Raw genomic sequence first — 13,832 nt, 5'->3', positions numbered from 1 at the left:
ATACTTTTCATTCATATTTTCTTTCTTTTATATTTTCTTCAAATCTTTTTAAGAACCAAAAAATGAATAGCCGAAAGAAAGTTTTTCCTTTTCTCTTTTCTCTATTCTCTAATTCAATGAATTTTACATAAAATGTTGCCCACTTTTCCACCTTTCTTTTCTCCTTTGATTTAACCTCACTCTTGTACGGTATGATTCCATTATGTTACCCTTTTGTTTTCTTTTATTAAGAGAATGACAATAATGATTAATTAAGTCTTCCTAAATGTCTATAAACTTTTTTTAATCATGTATGTTTTAAAGTCAGAAGATCTATGAGGTCTAAACACTATCTATATTGTTAGAGCGAGACATTATAAATATTATCAAAATTGATATTTAATCTTATAAAAAAAGTCTATCTAATAATTACAAATGATATCAAAATTGATATCTAATTCTAAAAATGATATCCATCTTGCAATCCAATTGGGCATAAGACAAAACTATTATATCTACATGACATGAGAGTGATTATGAAAATATTATATTTACATGAGAGTGAGTATAATATTGAATAACAACATGACTACATGTACAGTGTATTTGGTAAATCAATTTAATAACTTAAAGTGATTTAATAATCCAATTTAAATCATTAAGTGAATTAAGTATATTTGATAAAATAACTTAATGATATGATTTAAAAGATAAAAACAACTTTTAAGTAATAAGTAAAACTATTAACTTATTCTTTAATCCACTATTTATTTTACCTTTTTACTTTTATTTGTTCTAATTACTTTCACACTCTCTTTTACTACTCTACGACTTTTATTGTTACTCAACCTAATTTTTTGTAATTATAATTTAGGGGAAAATGAGTTTTGATTCACTAATTTGAAAAAATATAGAAAAAATAACTTCAACTTTTATAAATCAATTTTATCTTCATTCATTTAAAAATATTTTAAAATATATGCACTTTTTCATAACCCAAATAATTATTTTTTGAAATACTCTTTTTACTTCATAATATTAAATAAAATTATATAAAATTAACTTATCATTTTAATTTAATAAAAGTGTTTTAAAAATAAATATATTATAAATTTTTATTATATAATATGAGATACAAATTATTGTGAAAAAAATTCTTTGGGATTCTCAAGCGATAAATAAAATCTTTCTAATTCTTTATTTAATAATGATTTTATATCGTGTATTATATAAATTCCCTCATCTTCTCATTTTATTTAATAAAATTTAATAAAAAATTTGTTAGTTGACATCAATAATAAAATAAGAAATTTAAAATTTTAAAAATACAATTAAAACTAAAATATATAAAAATTAAGTTAAAATATTTACACTCATTGTATTTCCAATTTTTTCTTCATATTTATATTTTCTATTAGAGTGTTTTAATTAAGTTAAAATTAATATTTTATTTTATATTTTTAGCATTAAAGTTTTATTTTTTTTAGTTTAATTGTATTTTTATTTTTTGAATTTTCTTATTTTACTAATCTCAAATCAATTCTCACGACAAAAAAAAAGTTGTTAATTGGTGTTATTGATATGTAAAAGGGTCATCTTAGGAATTAATTATTTGAATTATAAAAAAGTACATGTATTTTAAAATATTTTTAAATGGGTGATGATAAATATAATTTATAAATATTTGAGTTTTTTTCTATATTTTTTTTAATTAGTGAATTAAAACCTATTTTTTCTTATAGTTTATAAAGATAAATATATCGATTTGATAATTTAGAATAAATTTTAAGTTAATTTCATTTAATAATCTTAATACTTAAAAATAAAAATTCAATAATAAGTATTAAGCTTTACAACAAGCACGGTAGCTTCAATACAAACACTTATAAAAGTAACTCTTTTAAGTTACATACTTGATTAATTTATTTCTTGATTTTAATATTTGTAGGGGTAGCATGGTAACTTCAAACAAGGCTCTCCACCCACCTAGATGAAAAATCAATCCTTCCCTTCACTCGCCCTCTTATAAGTTATAACATCTCTTAGGCTCTCTCTCCCGTAGAGGAAATCTCTCAATCTCTCTCTCATAAGAGAATTTCCATTCAAAGTTTGAGCAGTCGTTGTTGTTGCGAGTGATGGGTGTGAGGTCTCCCTACTCTCAAACTTACCACATTACCATAATTCTCATCACAAGCTTCTTTCGTCACAAGCCATAGATCAAAATTCAACACACCGCCCTTGCTTATTCTCCCAATAAATTAACATGACCCCTTAGCTCATCTTAAATTCATATTCAGTAATCTATGGACGGTAGGAAACTGTATGGTGGCGGTTCAAACATGGCCGTTTTACTTCGTAAGGAAACACTTCCCTCTCCTTCAGAGCTTCTTGAATCTTTCTGGATTCCCGATTCTTCCACTACTTTCCATGGTAATTTCGTTTTAAATCTTCTTTTTCTTACTTCTCTTTTGTTTCTGGGTTTTGGGTCGTGTGAGTTATCATTTTTCCCTGTTTTCTCGGGTTCGTTGCTCTTTCTTTTTGTTAGTTTATATCAACTCTTTGTTTAGTTGTCAGGAAACGGAGGAAAAGAGAAGAAAAATGAAATTTAACCAAATTGTTCTTGTTGTTTTAGTCTTTGAAATGATAGCCATAACTCAACCAGACCCAGTATTATGTTCAGTTCAGTGGAGGCGTGTCTTCAGTAAAAAGTTCTTATTTCTCATCAACCAAACGGAGCAACATGGGTTTTTTCTGGGGATGACTTTGGCATACATGCGTGCTTGAATAGTGGCATATTCCTTTTTCTATTTGTAGGGGTTGATAATTTTTTTATGAAATTTGAAAATTTTTCCTATGTAATTATTTTTGTTCCAAATCTGACAATAATCTCTGTTATGTGGTTAATTGGGTGACTTCGATTTTCCTTTTCTTTTTTCATTTACTCGTCAAGTTAAATTACGTGGTTTGTGAAGGAACTATGAAACAAACGTAGTGTCATGCCTTTGTTTGTGGGGTTTGTGTTGATTCTCAGTTGCAGAGCAGAGTACCCATTGGTAGATATTCATGATGAAGTGACAGTTGCAAACTTTTCAATACAATTCTCACTTCACTCCGCTCTGCTTTGGTATAATTTCCTTTTATGAGGTTAATCTGCTTTCTCTTGTCCTAAGAATCAAGTCTGGCGGTATATCTAATTAGCTGGTGCCAGCTTCTCTGTTCATGAATTTCCCTTGCCCGCTGTTTGGTTGGTGAGAAAATAAAGTGGAATTCTGAATCTGATAATTTATTATGGTGTTTGCTTTCTGAATCTGATCATTTATTATGGTGTTGTGCTTTCTGGGAAAAAAAATGTCAAAAATTGTTCTTCAGTGGATCAACATAATTGTATTTGGCCCGAGTCTTGAGTTCGTGGAAATGAAGAAGTCGATTCATTCTCTTTTTATTATTTTTTTTTTTGCAACCAAAGATTATACTTTTAACTTAGATGGAAACATTGAAAAACAAATCAAAGGGCGATGACCTTGTTAAAGTCCTTATAATGTAGCAAAGATATAGATATGATAATTCATAATTGGAAGAAGCTGGGGCCATCTAATGCTTATGTCTCTGTTTCAGGTTCTAAATCCGTCGTAAACTTTGAAGGTGTTGGTGGAGACGACACAAAAGATAGGCCATTCTTCCAAACACTCCATGAGGAAGAAAATGGCGATGAGGATTTTGAGGGGTGCTTTCATCGACCCGAGAAGAAAAGGCGGCTCACAGCCGGTCAAGTTCAGTTTCTTGAGAGGAATTTTGAGGTGGAGAATAAGCTTGAACCAGAGAGGAAGAACCAGCTTGCAAAGGAGCTTGGGCTGCAGCCACGGCAGGTTGCAATATGGTTTCAAAACAGACGAGCCCGGTTCAAGACCAAACAGCTGGAGAAGGACTATGATTCTTTGAAAGCTAGCTATGATAGCCTCAAGGCTGACTATGATTGCATCCTGAAAGAGAAGGAAAAACTTAAAACTGAGGTAATGCTTGATGTTTAGAGAAGATATCATCTCGTATTCCCCTTCTAATGCTTTATTTTTCTGCCCAACAGCTCCTTTTGCTGACGGACAAAGCGCTGATCGGGGAGAAAGAAGGGGAGAAAACAAAAGCATTGGAGAACATCAGTCCATCACATGCAGAATCTCAGAAAGCAATTCCCAATAGAGTTTCTGAACATGTACCACCCAATGCACCAATCCTCTTCTGTAAACAGGAAGATGCAAGTTCAGCCAAAAGTGATGTTTTTGATTCGGACAGCCCACTCTACACTGATGGGAATCATTCTTCGCTGTTGGAGCCAGCAGATTCCTCTCAGATCTTTGAGCCAGATCAGTCGGAGTTCTCTCAAGACGAAGAAGATAACCTAAGCAAGAGCCTCATCCCTCCACTATGCTTCCCAAAGCTCGAAGACTGCTCTTACCCTGACCCACCTGCAAATGCTTGTAATCTTGGATTGCCGGCTGAAGAGCAGCCCTTTTGGTTCTGGTCTTACTGAATGATCATTTTAGCACATAGGCTCCCATTTTGCCATGCAGTTTTCGGCTACTTCTTAAAGCGTCTTGCTGTAATTATGGTTAATAAGCAATAAGTCCAAATGGTCTCTCTCTTAACCAGATGTGGTGTTTGGAATTTTTGGCTCTTGGATATGGTATTTTTAGCTTCTTTTCATAGACCACATCAAGCATTCAGGCTAACTATAGGGAAGTAAATAATTCATCTTTACTGCAAAAAATGCTAGGCATGACATGGTTCATTGCCCTGACAAGATTAAACAGTTCCACAGCATGTGAAGAAGTACCTGAAAAGGAAAAACAGTACACTTACATATAAAGAGTAAATAAGAAGAAAGCCATAATCTCTGTCCAACAGAATACTGCCAGAACCAAAATTTTCTGTAATGAGAGAGAGCACACTAGCAAAAACATAATGAAAACAAATATTTCGGTTCTTGAGATGGGTAATTCTTTTTCAAACAACTTGACAATTGGGTTGAAACACAGGCAGCGTGAAAAGAGGGGTATGTGGAAAAAATTTATCTGACCATGAGAAAGGCTAGAAGACTAAATGAGAACAGTGTCGTAATCCATGTGCCACTTAACCCTGTCATCCGGAGTGGACAAGCTAGCAGTGATTTTTTATTTTTTTTAAAATGATAATTCTGTTTGAAACAAAGAAAGGGATGGAGAGAAAAATAGGACGCCCACTCTCCAAAGTCATAACTTGAAACTAGTTTTTCTAGGACATGTTGTTCAATGGGCAAGGACTTTTAGCATCTACGGCTTTGTTGAAGATGTTGACAATTTGGTCTTCCAGATTTAAAAAAATTCAAGCTCTATCTCCTGCAACCACCCCTTATTTCTTTATCAAGATTTCGTCTGTGATGGAATATGATGCTGATGCGGTTGGGTTGCATACTTTATTCATTCTATTAAAATATAGATACCCATTACTTCATCCTGGTAAAAGACCAAAGAGTGAGTACTACAAGTTTATCACAGTTGAGCCAATGAATTCAACTTCAATTGTTCATCCGCCCATAATGTAATGGATAAATATGCACTCTAACGAATTTTGGAGTAGCATTCCTGAAATGAACTGTCTCAAATATAGCTAATAACAGCGTGGTTTTTGAAGACTACTCCAAAATAAAGCATACCAACATTGAAATCCAATGATCAAGTCAACAAAATCATGCTGATTTACTTTTTCTTTCATCATTTACTTTGTCAGAGTCCCACGGATTGAGTATGGGTTTGGATGAGTAGTTAGTTATGAGTTATGATGATTAAGTTGCATATCCACGAAAAAAAAAAAAGCAGAAGCCATCAAGTGATGAATGTAATGATCCTGGCTCACTGGCTCATGTCCACGTGCATTGCCCATGCTCCAGGAATCCAAAGCTGAGAGTTGTGGCAGAAGAGCTAGATAGCTAGTATGGCTACACCCCATTTTGGCATCTGATTTTTCTGTCAAGTTAAAATCCTATTCAATCTCACTTACTGCTCAATCACATGGCAACAACAGTCACTCTGTTGGCAGTTTGGCACAACCACATAGGAGTGTTACAAATGGAAAATAGACACTAACTACTTAACGAATTCAAAAGGCTAACAATTGATGAGAAAAATCTTAAGCAAAAAAAAGGCGTTGGCAGCTAAAGAAGTAAAGAACCCGTGATATGCAGCACTTGACAAAAATTGTTTGAAAAATGTTAATATCAATCATTTTTTATGGGAAGAAAGGTATGGGAGATGGGGGTGCCTCAAACTGATGGTCAAAATTTGTTGATTACAATGTGGGGGAAGGGGAGGTGAATGAGACAAGGGGTTGTCGGCGACGTGTGCGGCAGTGACCGGAGGGAGTTGAAGGTGGGGAGTGCAGGTGTGTTCAAAAATGGCACGCAACAGCAACGCAGGCAGCGTAGACCACGGAACCATATGGGTCAGGGCCCCATCTGAGGTCTGAGATGTAAGGGGAGTTGGCAGCTAATGAACGGTTCTGGTTGAAAGAGGAGGTGGGGTCCGCAGCAGAATAGTCCTTTTCATTTATTCCGTTCCAGGAGATGCAGATAAGAAGGGGAATGGGATGTGATGTAGGCGAGAGGCCCTAAGGAGGGAGGGGGACCCCCTACCTTCAGAGTTCAGATTGAGATTGGCTTTCTTGTCTGTCACAACACAAACCCCTCTCCCATGTCCCTCTAGGTGGTCCCTCTTCACCTACCTGCCACCACGTCTCCCTGTCAGAGAGTCTGTAGCCTGATGGATTGTTTCTATTTTCAGCTGCATTGGGCTTGGACTCAACCCCCTCCAGGCCAATCTTAGCCCAAATGCAGCTACTCTGTACTCTCCCTCGTGTGTTGGTGGGATCAAATGTGTGTGCTTTTTACATGCCTTTCCCCATTCCAATTCTATCTCATCCCTTCCTCCCACTCTAGGCAGCTGTATATGGGACAATCCTGATTCTTTACCAAGCAACATCCTTCTGTCCCTCCCACTTCTCGCTAACCTGGCGTTCCTCTATTTTTTTTAAGGTTAAAATTATAGAAAACTAGTCAAATCCACGTTAACGTATCGACTGTTGTAATTATGTCGCTCTAGGATTTGCTCCAACCAGCAAGGAATATACTAGGTTGGTTTGTTTTGCCGTGTTAAACACAGCAGCATCTGTTCTAGACTTCTAGTTAGCTTTTTTATGGATGGTCATAACAAAAGCCTAAAATAAAAATGAGCAACAATGTTTATGCTGCCAAATTATCAACCTGCCCCCCCACCCATCAATATCTTTCCGGCTGGGCTCCCAGAATTTCCAAATCAAGTTTCACTCTACCTACCCGTCTGTAAATCAAAGCTTGCTGCTTATAATCAAACATGGTCCAGTTCTCAAAATTTTAGACCACCCAGTCTCATCATAGGTTGTGGTTCTGCAGGATCTTTTGACCCACCAGCAGGATCAATTCAGATTCATTTCCATGGTTCCAAAATGAGGACTTGAGAATTCCAGAAGAAGCAAGCAAGAAGAAACCATTCCCGACTTGTATTCCACATCACCAAGAAAACACACAGGGCTCGTACCCTTTATTTAAGAAGACATTCAAATAAGCTAAACCTCATAACTAGAAAACCTGTGTTTCAATTAATGCACACTCGACAATCATGGATCATGAACAGGAGAAAGTCCCCCATGAAGCCCAGATTCTAAATGTGGAACCAAACTTAAACTTGCCCTAAAAGCACCCGGAAGGTCAGGCAGGCAAAAGAATCTAGTATATGGGCATGCTTGCTACTTTGCCTCTCTAAGTTGCAACAGCGTTGACTGTGAACAACTGAAGCTGCCAAAGCTACTTGCTTCTTAATATCACTCCAAAAGTTTAATCGAAAAACAGCACCAAAAATGAAAACGATCCCCTATGACATTATGCAAAAGCAGAAAGCCCATAATCCTTTAACCCCTAGCATGTGAAATTCTTCCTAGTATCCCAGTAAAAGGCCTCTGAGGGCAGAAGCTTCTCAGCAGAGCAGATTTTTGATCTGGCAGAAGGTGAGACTTGCTCAATGGCACAGCAAAACTGCAATACTGAAGATATATATTTCCCTCAAGATTCATCTTGGTATTCTCCCTTGAGAGGGATCCATTTCAAATTCCTAAGAGCAGCCAGCTAATAAGAATTCGACACTGAAACCATTCAAGATAGGCACAGACCAATTTCACAGGGTAAGCTGTTAGCAACTCTCAATACCCCTCCAGGATTAAAAGATAATGGAAAATTAATCTATCAACAATTCTCTGAAGGAAGAAAGCAAATGCATTTAGAAGCCCAGAAAATCTAGAAAAATCCCCAATGAGATGATTAAAAAAGAAGAAAATTTCTACAGAAATTACCCACCGAATCATCTTGTCTCTGTTCCATTCATTCTCCTCAATTAAATCATCATAGTAAGGCGATGATTTGTTCATGATACCCAATGGCGAAAACCTTTACCAACTCCAGGCTTTCGAGTTCAATGCACATTTGCATTTCTTAAAAGTAATCAAGGAATTCAAATCCTATAATACCATAACTTTGGTCCCTGTATAAGGAAGAAAAATGGGAAACCGCCCAACCCTCATTGACTTACCTGATAAAAATTGTATCCCTGGTTACAGACACTGATAACAGAAGGCAGGTCAGTTATGTAATTGGCTAAATCCCCTAGCTTTGTTCTATTTGGATGCTTGAGTGATTACCCTCTGGTTCTCAACACTATTCCTAAAGGAAATTCATTAAATATAGGAATTGTGGAAGGAGGAACATCTGACACACTGCACCAGACCCATACCTGAAGCGGCAACCCTATAATCCAATCCATACAATGTAGAATAAGCCAAGCTCCTCTAAGTATATTTTCTATCAAGAGGTAAACTAGCTCATAAAAGTAATGCCATTATACCTATCCAGAAGTCCCTGTGGCAGAAATTCCTTGACCTTATTAAGAGATAACTCCACCATTCTCCTGAAATTCCCTTTTAGCTGGTCTTCCTCCTTTAGTGGACATAATTTCCAACTTACACCTGCAAGATATCTTCTTTACTGATCCAACTCTAGCTCCATACTCCTGCAGTCATAACCTCATTCATTTGCTTACCGCAATTGTTAAACAGTTATGAATAACTATCTTATTTAGCATCAATCCAAAATAGAGTTATGTATCTCCATTGAGCTGCCAAAGGTTGAAGAAAGACGGAATTATTTACCAGAAAGATACACAATCTTAACCCTAAGAATGCAGGCTAAAAGACAAAGTAAACTTAACATACCATTAAACATGATGAAATGTATAATATCTCAAACATCTACAGAACAGAATACAAAATAGTCAGGTTACTCTTAAAGCACCTAATTAATTATATGGATTTGTCATTGCCTGTCCACTTCCAATCATATTATCCAAGAAAGATTTCATGCCCATTATGACTTCCTGTCATGAAAGAAAAGGATGCGAATCACAGGCATCTTTCAATAGTCTCTTTCAAACTAAAATATCCACATTTTTTCCAGCCAACTGAATGTCTTCCCTAAAGAAAAGATTTGCTCCATATTTCTTTGTCGCAGATACTTGAGATAAAATCTCTCTAGAAGAGAGACAGTCCTTGTCCAGAATTCTGAGAGAAAACCATGTATCATATAGAAACCAAGTTCATAATGTAGGAAGGATGATAAACTTCTAGTCACTTCAATCAATAGCCACACTTACCATGAATTTAAAGGGCATCTATACACTTCCATAAAAATAATTGCATTGTTCATGTGAGATTGCATATTAGTTTGAAGAACCTAAAGCCTTCATGAGACTTCGGAGGACACTCCACATAAATGTGGAAATAAAGAATAGAATAACACCAGTTACAATGGCATACTTGAGACCAAGGTTCACCAGCAAGTTTACAAGAAGTCCAGCCAGCACAACGCCAAAGAAATTTGCTGACACAGCAGGCCAAAATGGCATATCAAGAATAGAAGCAATGATGGCCCCTGTCCATGCTCCAGTGCCAGGAAAAGGCACAGCCACAAAGAGCATCAGGCCCAGCCATTGAAACTCTTCCACAGGGCCAGCCTTCTCTTTGGCCTTCTCAAATAGCATGTCGAGAAACCGAGACGCTGACTTGTTCTTTCCAGCAAGAAAAGTGGCAAATCTCTTCAAATAGAGTATAATGAAGGGCACAGGAATCATGTTACTGCAAAACACAGCCAGAAATTTGTTTGCTTTAACCTGATCAAAGAAACTATATACTAAAAATTAGATAACCCCTTCCTGAAAACTCATGGAGATAATCCCAGGGGTGACAAGATAGTGGAATTTTCCAAAATGTAGAACCTCAAGCATTAACCCATAAATTCTGTCAAACAGGTTCAAAGTACAAAGTGATGAAAGAAATTTTTTGATAAAATAGTAGTCATTACAGTACCTTTATTATAAGCACACGTTCTATCAAATTTGTTTAAAGGGTTAGAATGACCAAACTCATCAAATGAAAACTAATCAGAACATTGAAGATCTCGTTAGTTTTATTAGTAAGCACATATGTTCTGCCAAATGGGGGTTTAGAAGAGAAAATTTATCAGAAAATTGAAATGATCATTTCTTTAATTCTGTAGATACAATATATATCAGGCATAGAATAGGTTGAATTTTTACGATACCCTCTATTAATTGTATGACGACTTGCAAGATAAAATATAAAAAGTGGGGTTTTAAGAGGAAGAAAACAAGACTCACCCTAACACAGATAGGATAGTTAGGGTTGCAGGCTTGAGTTGCATCCAGTAACCAACAGGAATAGCCCCACGAAGCTCAATCACAGGAAGCGTAGCCAGGGCAACGACTACAGCCTCATCAGGCCAGCCCGAGCTCCGCAAGGCGCTCGCAACCTTGAGACCGAAGCTGGAAGCTCTGATGGAATCAGTAGCAGCATTAGCATCCCCAGATGCTGCAAACCACGCAACGGACAGAGACGCCCAAAACAGGACCCAGAACAAAAATTTCACAGGCGGACCCTCAAAGTCCCCAACTTTATCAAGAAACTCGTCTGGAGAGGCTTGCGCAGGAGTGGAATGGGGAGGAGAAATGGTAAGAGGATGCCTCGAGTGGCGTGAATTTCTCAAGGCCAAGGACGGGTTTGGCTTGAAAAGACGATGTTGGTTGTCGGCACTGCGGGAATGTAGCCAGATTGCGAGATGGGTCCTTCTAGAAGACACAGTTAACGGTAGTGGTGGTGGTGATGATACAGAGGCCGCCATTGGAAAAGCAGAAGCAGGTCAACAACAACTCACAAGTATCATTTGTCTTCCAAGCTGAGCTCCACATCCATAGGGTTGGTTGAGGCCTGAGGGTTACTCCTTGTTGAATTATCCTTCGTCGGACAATTATATCTCGATAGAGTGTTAAAATGTAGTGCAATCTCCCGACACGCCTAGGGTTTTTAGGGGTTATCGATAATATAATTTTATAATGGCAATAAGGCATAAAAGCCAAGATCAAAAAAAAAAATTTGGGGGATGAAACGAGGAACACTTAGATATTGGCAAATTTAGTTCATTTGCATTTGCATTTGCATGAGGACAACATACATGCTAATACAACATTTAAACACCCAATAAATGTTAGCTAATATATACATTCTTACCTTAATATATATATTCTTTTAATTTAAATGAATAATGCACCACTTTGCAAATGGCTTCTTAGGACATTCTCTTCACACAACAAAATCAAATAAAATTTTGATATTCTTTTCTTTTCAAATCTATATAAAATAAAAATGCAAATTTTCATATGATAATATAAAAATAGTTGAAAATATTTTTTGTTTATTTATAAATGTTGTTTTTTTTTTCCGTAAAAATAAAATAAAAAATCAAAAAAGCCTTTGAGTTACCTCCTGAAATGCCTAAAAATCCCGATTGGTTGTTTCATCAACCAATTTTTTCATCTTAAATCATAAATTGAACTATGAATATATGAATCATTTTTTTTTTTCACAACATGAGAGCCTTGATTTTCATTTTTACAGATAAAAAAACTTGTCTTGGCTTTCTCAAGGAGAGAGATAGAAAAAAAATATGTCTAAAATAATTTGATCAATAACATCTAAGTCCACTCTATTCCACTCTCAAATGTAGAACTTTATTTGAGTCTGAAATCATTTTTCAATTAGGAGATATCAATCAATCTTTTCATAAGTCTATTTTTCACTCTATTCGAGACACCTGTATTTGTTCTGCAAAAGTAAATTATTAAATGACCTCCCTAATTCCTTTTGGTTCCTTTAATCTATACTTCTTGAATTTAATTTTAAACACATAAAATATTCAAAATTGATTTCCCAGGTAAGAAATATGATTTTTCCTTGTTGCACTCACTGAATAAGTTCTTTTTTGGAGCTATGCAATGTTTATTTAATTTAAATATGTTATGTGTATAATCATGCCTTGGATGTAAACTAGATATATTAAATAGGTTGCACAAATCATCTTTAGGTTAGTTAAATAAATTAATCTATGCATGTCATGGAAATATACTATGTTCTAGACCAATTAAAACTTTACTAAAACGGCTACTAATCGGGACATAATTAATTAATTGGAGGAGACCCTTTTGTTTCGAGAAATAGATGAATAAGCCCAATAATGTGAGAGAAACTTTGCTATGTTGTGTGCTTATAAAATAAAATTAACACAACAAAAATTAGAAGATTTTATTAGCAACAATTCTAATAAGTGTATGAGTTTAAAATAATGGTTGTGTTGATCTCAATTCTATTGTAATTTAAATCTTGGTATTTCAAATTCTTGAATTTTTTGAGTTTGACATTATTTGAGGTGTCTGAAAAGTGTCTTCCTCTTATTACATTTATGGGTAACAAGGAAATGTTGATAATGAAAAGGGAATTTACTAATTTAGGGGGTTTGATTGTTGGGTGCTATAAGTTTTATGAACATAACATTCTTAGAATTTACTAGCCCTTTAACTTCTTGTTACACCATAATTTAGCTCAAAAAATAGTATTTGAAAGTATTTCATGTATTAGAAATAAGGGTTTATTACACTTTACCACCTAACTTATAGTGTGTTTTGCATATTGTCTCATTAAGTTTAAAATCGAGTAATATACATTTCATACTTTATAATTGCATACAATGTGCATTTTTGAAGTGATGGTGTTACCATAATTGAACAAAAGACACGTGTTTTCCACGTGACCTATTTAAGTGAGGGTAAAAGGATCATTTCATTTAAAAATCCTCAAAACCCTAATCCAGCCCGTCCTCCTTCCTCCATTCGTCCACTCAATCTTCACCATATGTCTTGCCTCCACTGCCGTGGATCCCTTCACCAACCAACCATCACATTACCACCTTGCCAGTGTGGACTCCACCTTCCTCAAATCCTACACCATCACTCCCCTAGTCAAACCCTAGCTCTAATGTCTCTCCCCCAAACATCCGCAAAACCTCAACCTCTCTTCCAAATCTTCCACCACGCTAGCAAATTCCACCCCAATTTCACCCATAATTATGAAACCTACCTCACCACAATAAGACTGTCAACTGCTTCAAACTTGTCAAATCCTGAATTTTCCAATTTCTTTAAATTCCAGTTTTGAAGATTTGAATTTTATTATTTTGGATTGTAATGGTGTTTTGATTTAGTTTTTTAACTGCTAGGTAAAATAGCTTTTGGATTAAAGTTGTATTAGAATTTATCAATGTTTATAGTTTAGTTATGTTTTTCTGCAAATGTGTTTGGTTAAGCTTGTTTGGTTGTCGAGAAAATGTGGTGAAAGAA

General features: G+C 35.5%; 2 protein-coding genes across 2 annotated transcripts; one reads left to right on the top strand and one right to left on the bottom strand.

Moving 5' to 3' along the window:
* Nucleotides 1-2,001: 2,001 nt before the first annotated feature.
* On the top strand, nt 2,002-4,622 carry LOC100241577 (homeobox-leucine zipper protein HAT5). The gene is made up of 3 exons (XM_002269569.5): nt 2,002-2,409; nt 3,595-3,989; nt 4,061-4,622. Exons 1-3 carry the CDS (start codon nt 2,283-2,285, stop codon nt 4,502-4,504), a joined length of 966 nt encoding a protein of 321 aa, XP_002269605.2. The 5' UTR covers nt 2,002-2,282; the 3' UTR covers nt 4,505-4,622.
* Nucleotides 4,623-9,742: 5,120 nt separating this feature from the next.
* On the bottom strand, nt 9,743-11,634 carry LOC100853229 (uncharacterized). Its single transcript, XM_003631235.4, has 2 exons — nt 10,764-11,634; nt 9,743-10,221 (listed from the first exon to the last, which is right to left on the bottom strand). Exons 1-2 carry the CDS (start codon nt 11,282-11,284, stop codon nt 9,807-9,809), a joined length of 936 nt encoding a protein of 311 aa, XP_003631283.1. The 5' UTR covers nt 11,285-11,634; the 3' UTR covers nt 9,743-9,806.
* Between the last annotated feature and the right edge of the window lie 2,198 nt (nt 11,635-13,832).

The sequence above is a fragment of the Vitis vinifera genome, chromosome 1, assembly GCF_030704535.1.
Source record: "Vitis vinifera cultivar Pinot Noir 40024 chromosome 1, ASM3070453v1".
Lineage (NCBI taxonomy): Eukaryota > Viridiplantae > Streptophyta > Magnoliopsida > Vitales > Vitaceae > Vitis > Vitis vinifera.
This window is presented reverse-complemented; position numbering and strand designations above follow the sequence as displayed.

Excerpts from the sequence above, each read along its gene's own strand:
- LOC100241577 (XM_002269569.5), top strand. The coding sequence starts at position 2,283 with ATGGACGGTAGGAAACTGTATGGTGGCGGTTCAAACATGGCCGTTTTA. Across the intron at positions 2,410-3,594 it reads TTCTTCCACTACTTTCCATG|GTTCTAAATCCGTCGTAAAC; the intron begins GTAATTTCGTTT and ends TCTCTGTTTCAG. Across the intron at positions 3,990-4,060 it reads AGGAAAAACTTAAAACTGAG|CTCCTTTTGCTGACGGACAA; the intron begins GTAATGCTTGAT and ends TCTGCCCAACAG.
- LOC100853229 (XM_003631235.4), bottom strand. The coding sequence starts at position 11,284 with ATGGCGGCCTCTGTATCATCACCACCACCACTACCGTTAACTGTGTCT. Across the intron at positions 10,222-10,763 it reads ACTATCCTATCTGTGTTAGG|TAACATGATTCCTGTGCCCT; the intron begins GTGAGTCTTGTT and ends TGTGTTTTGCAG.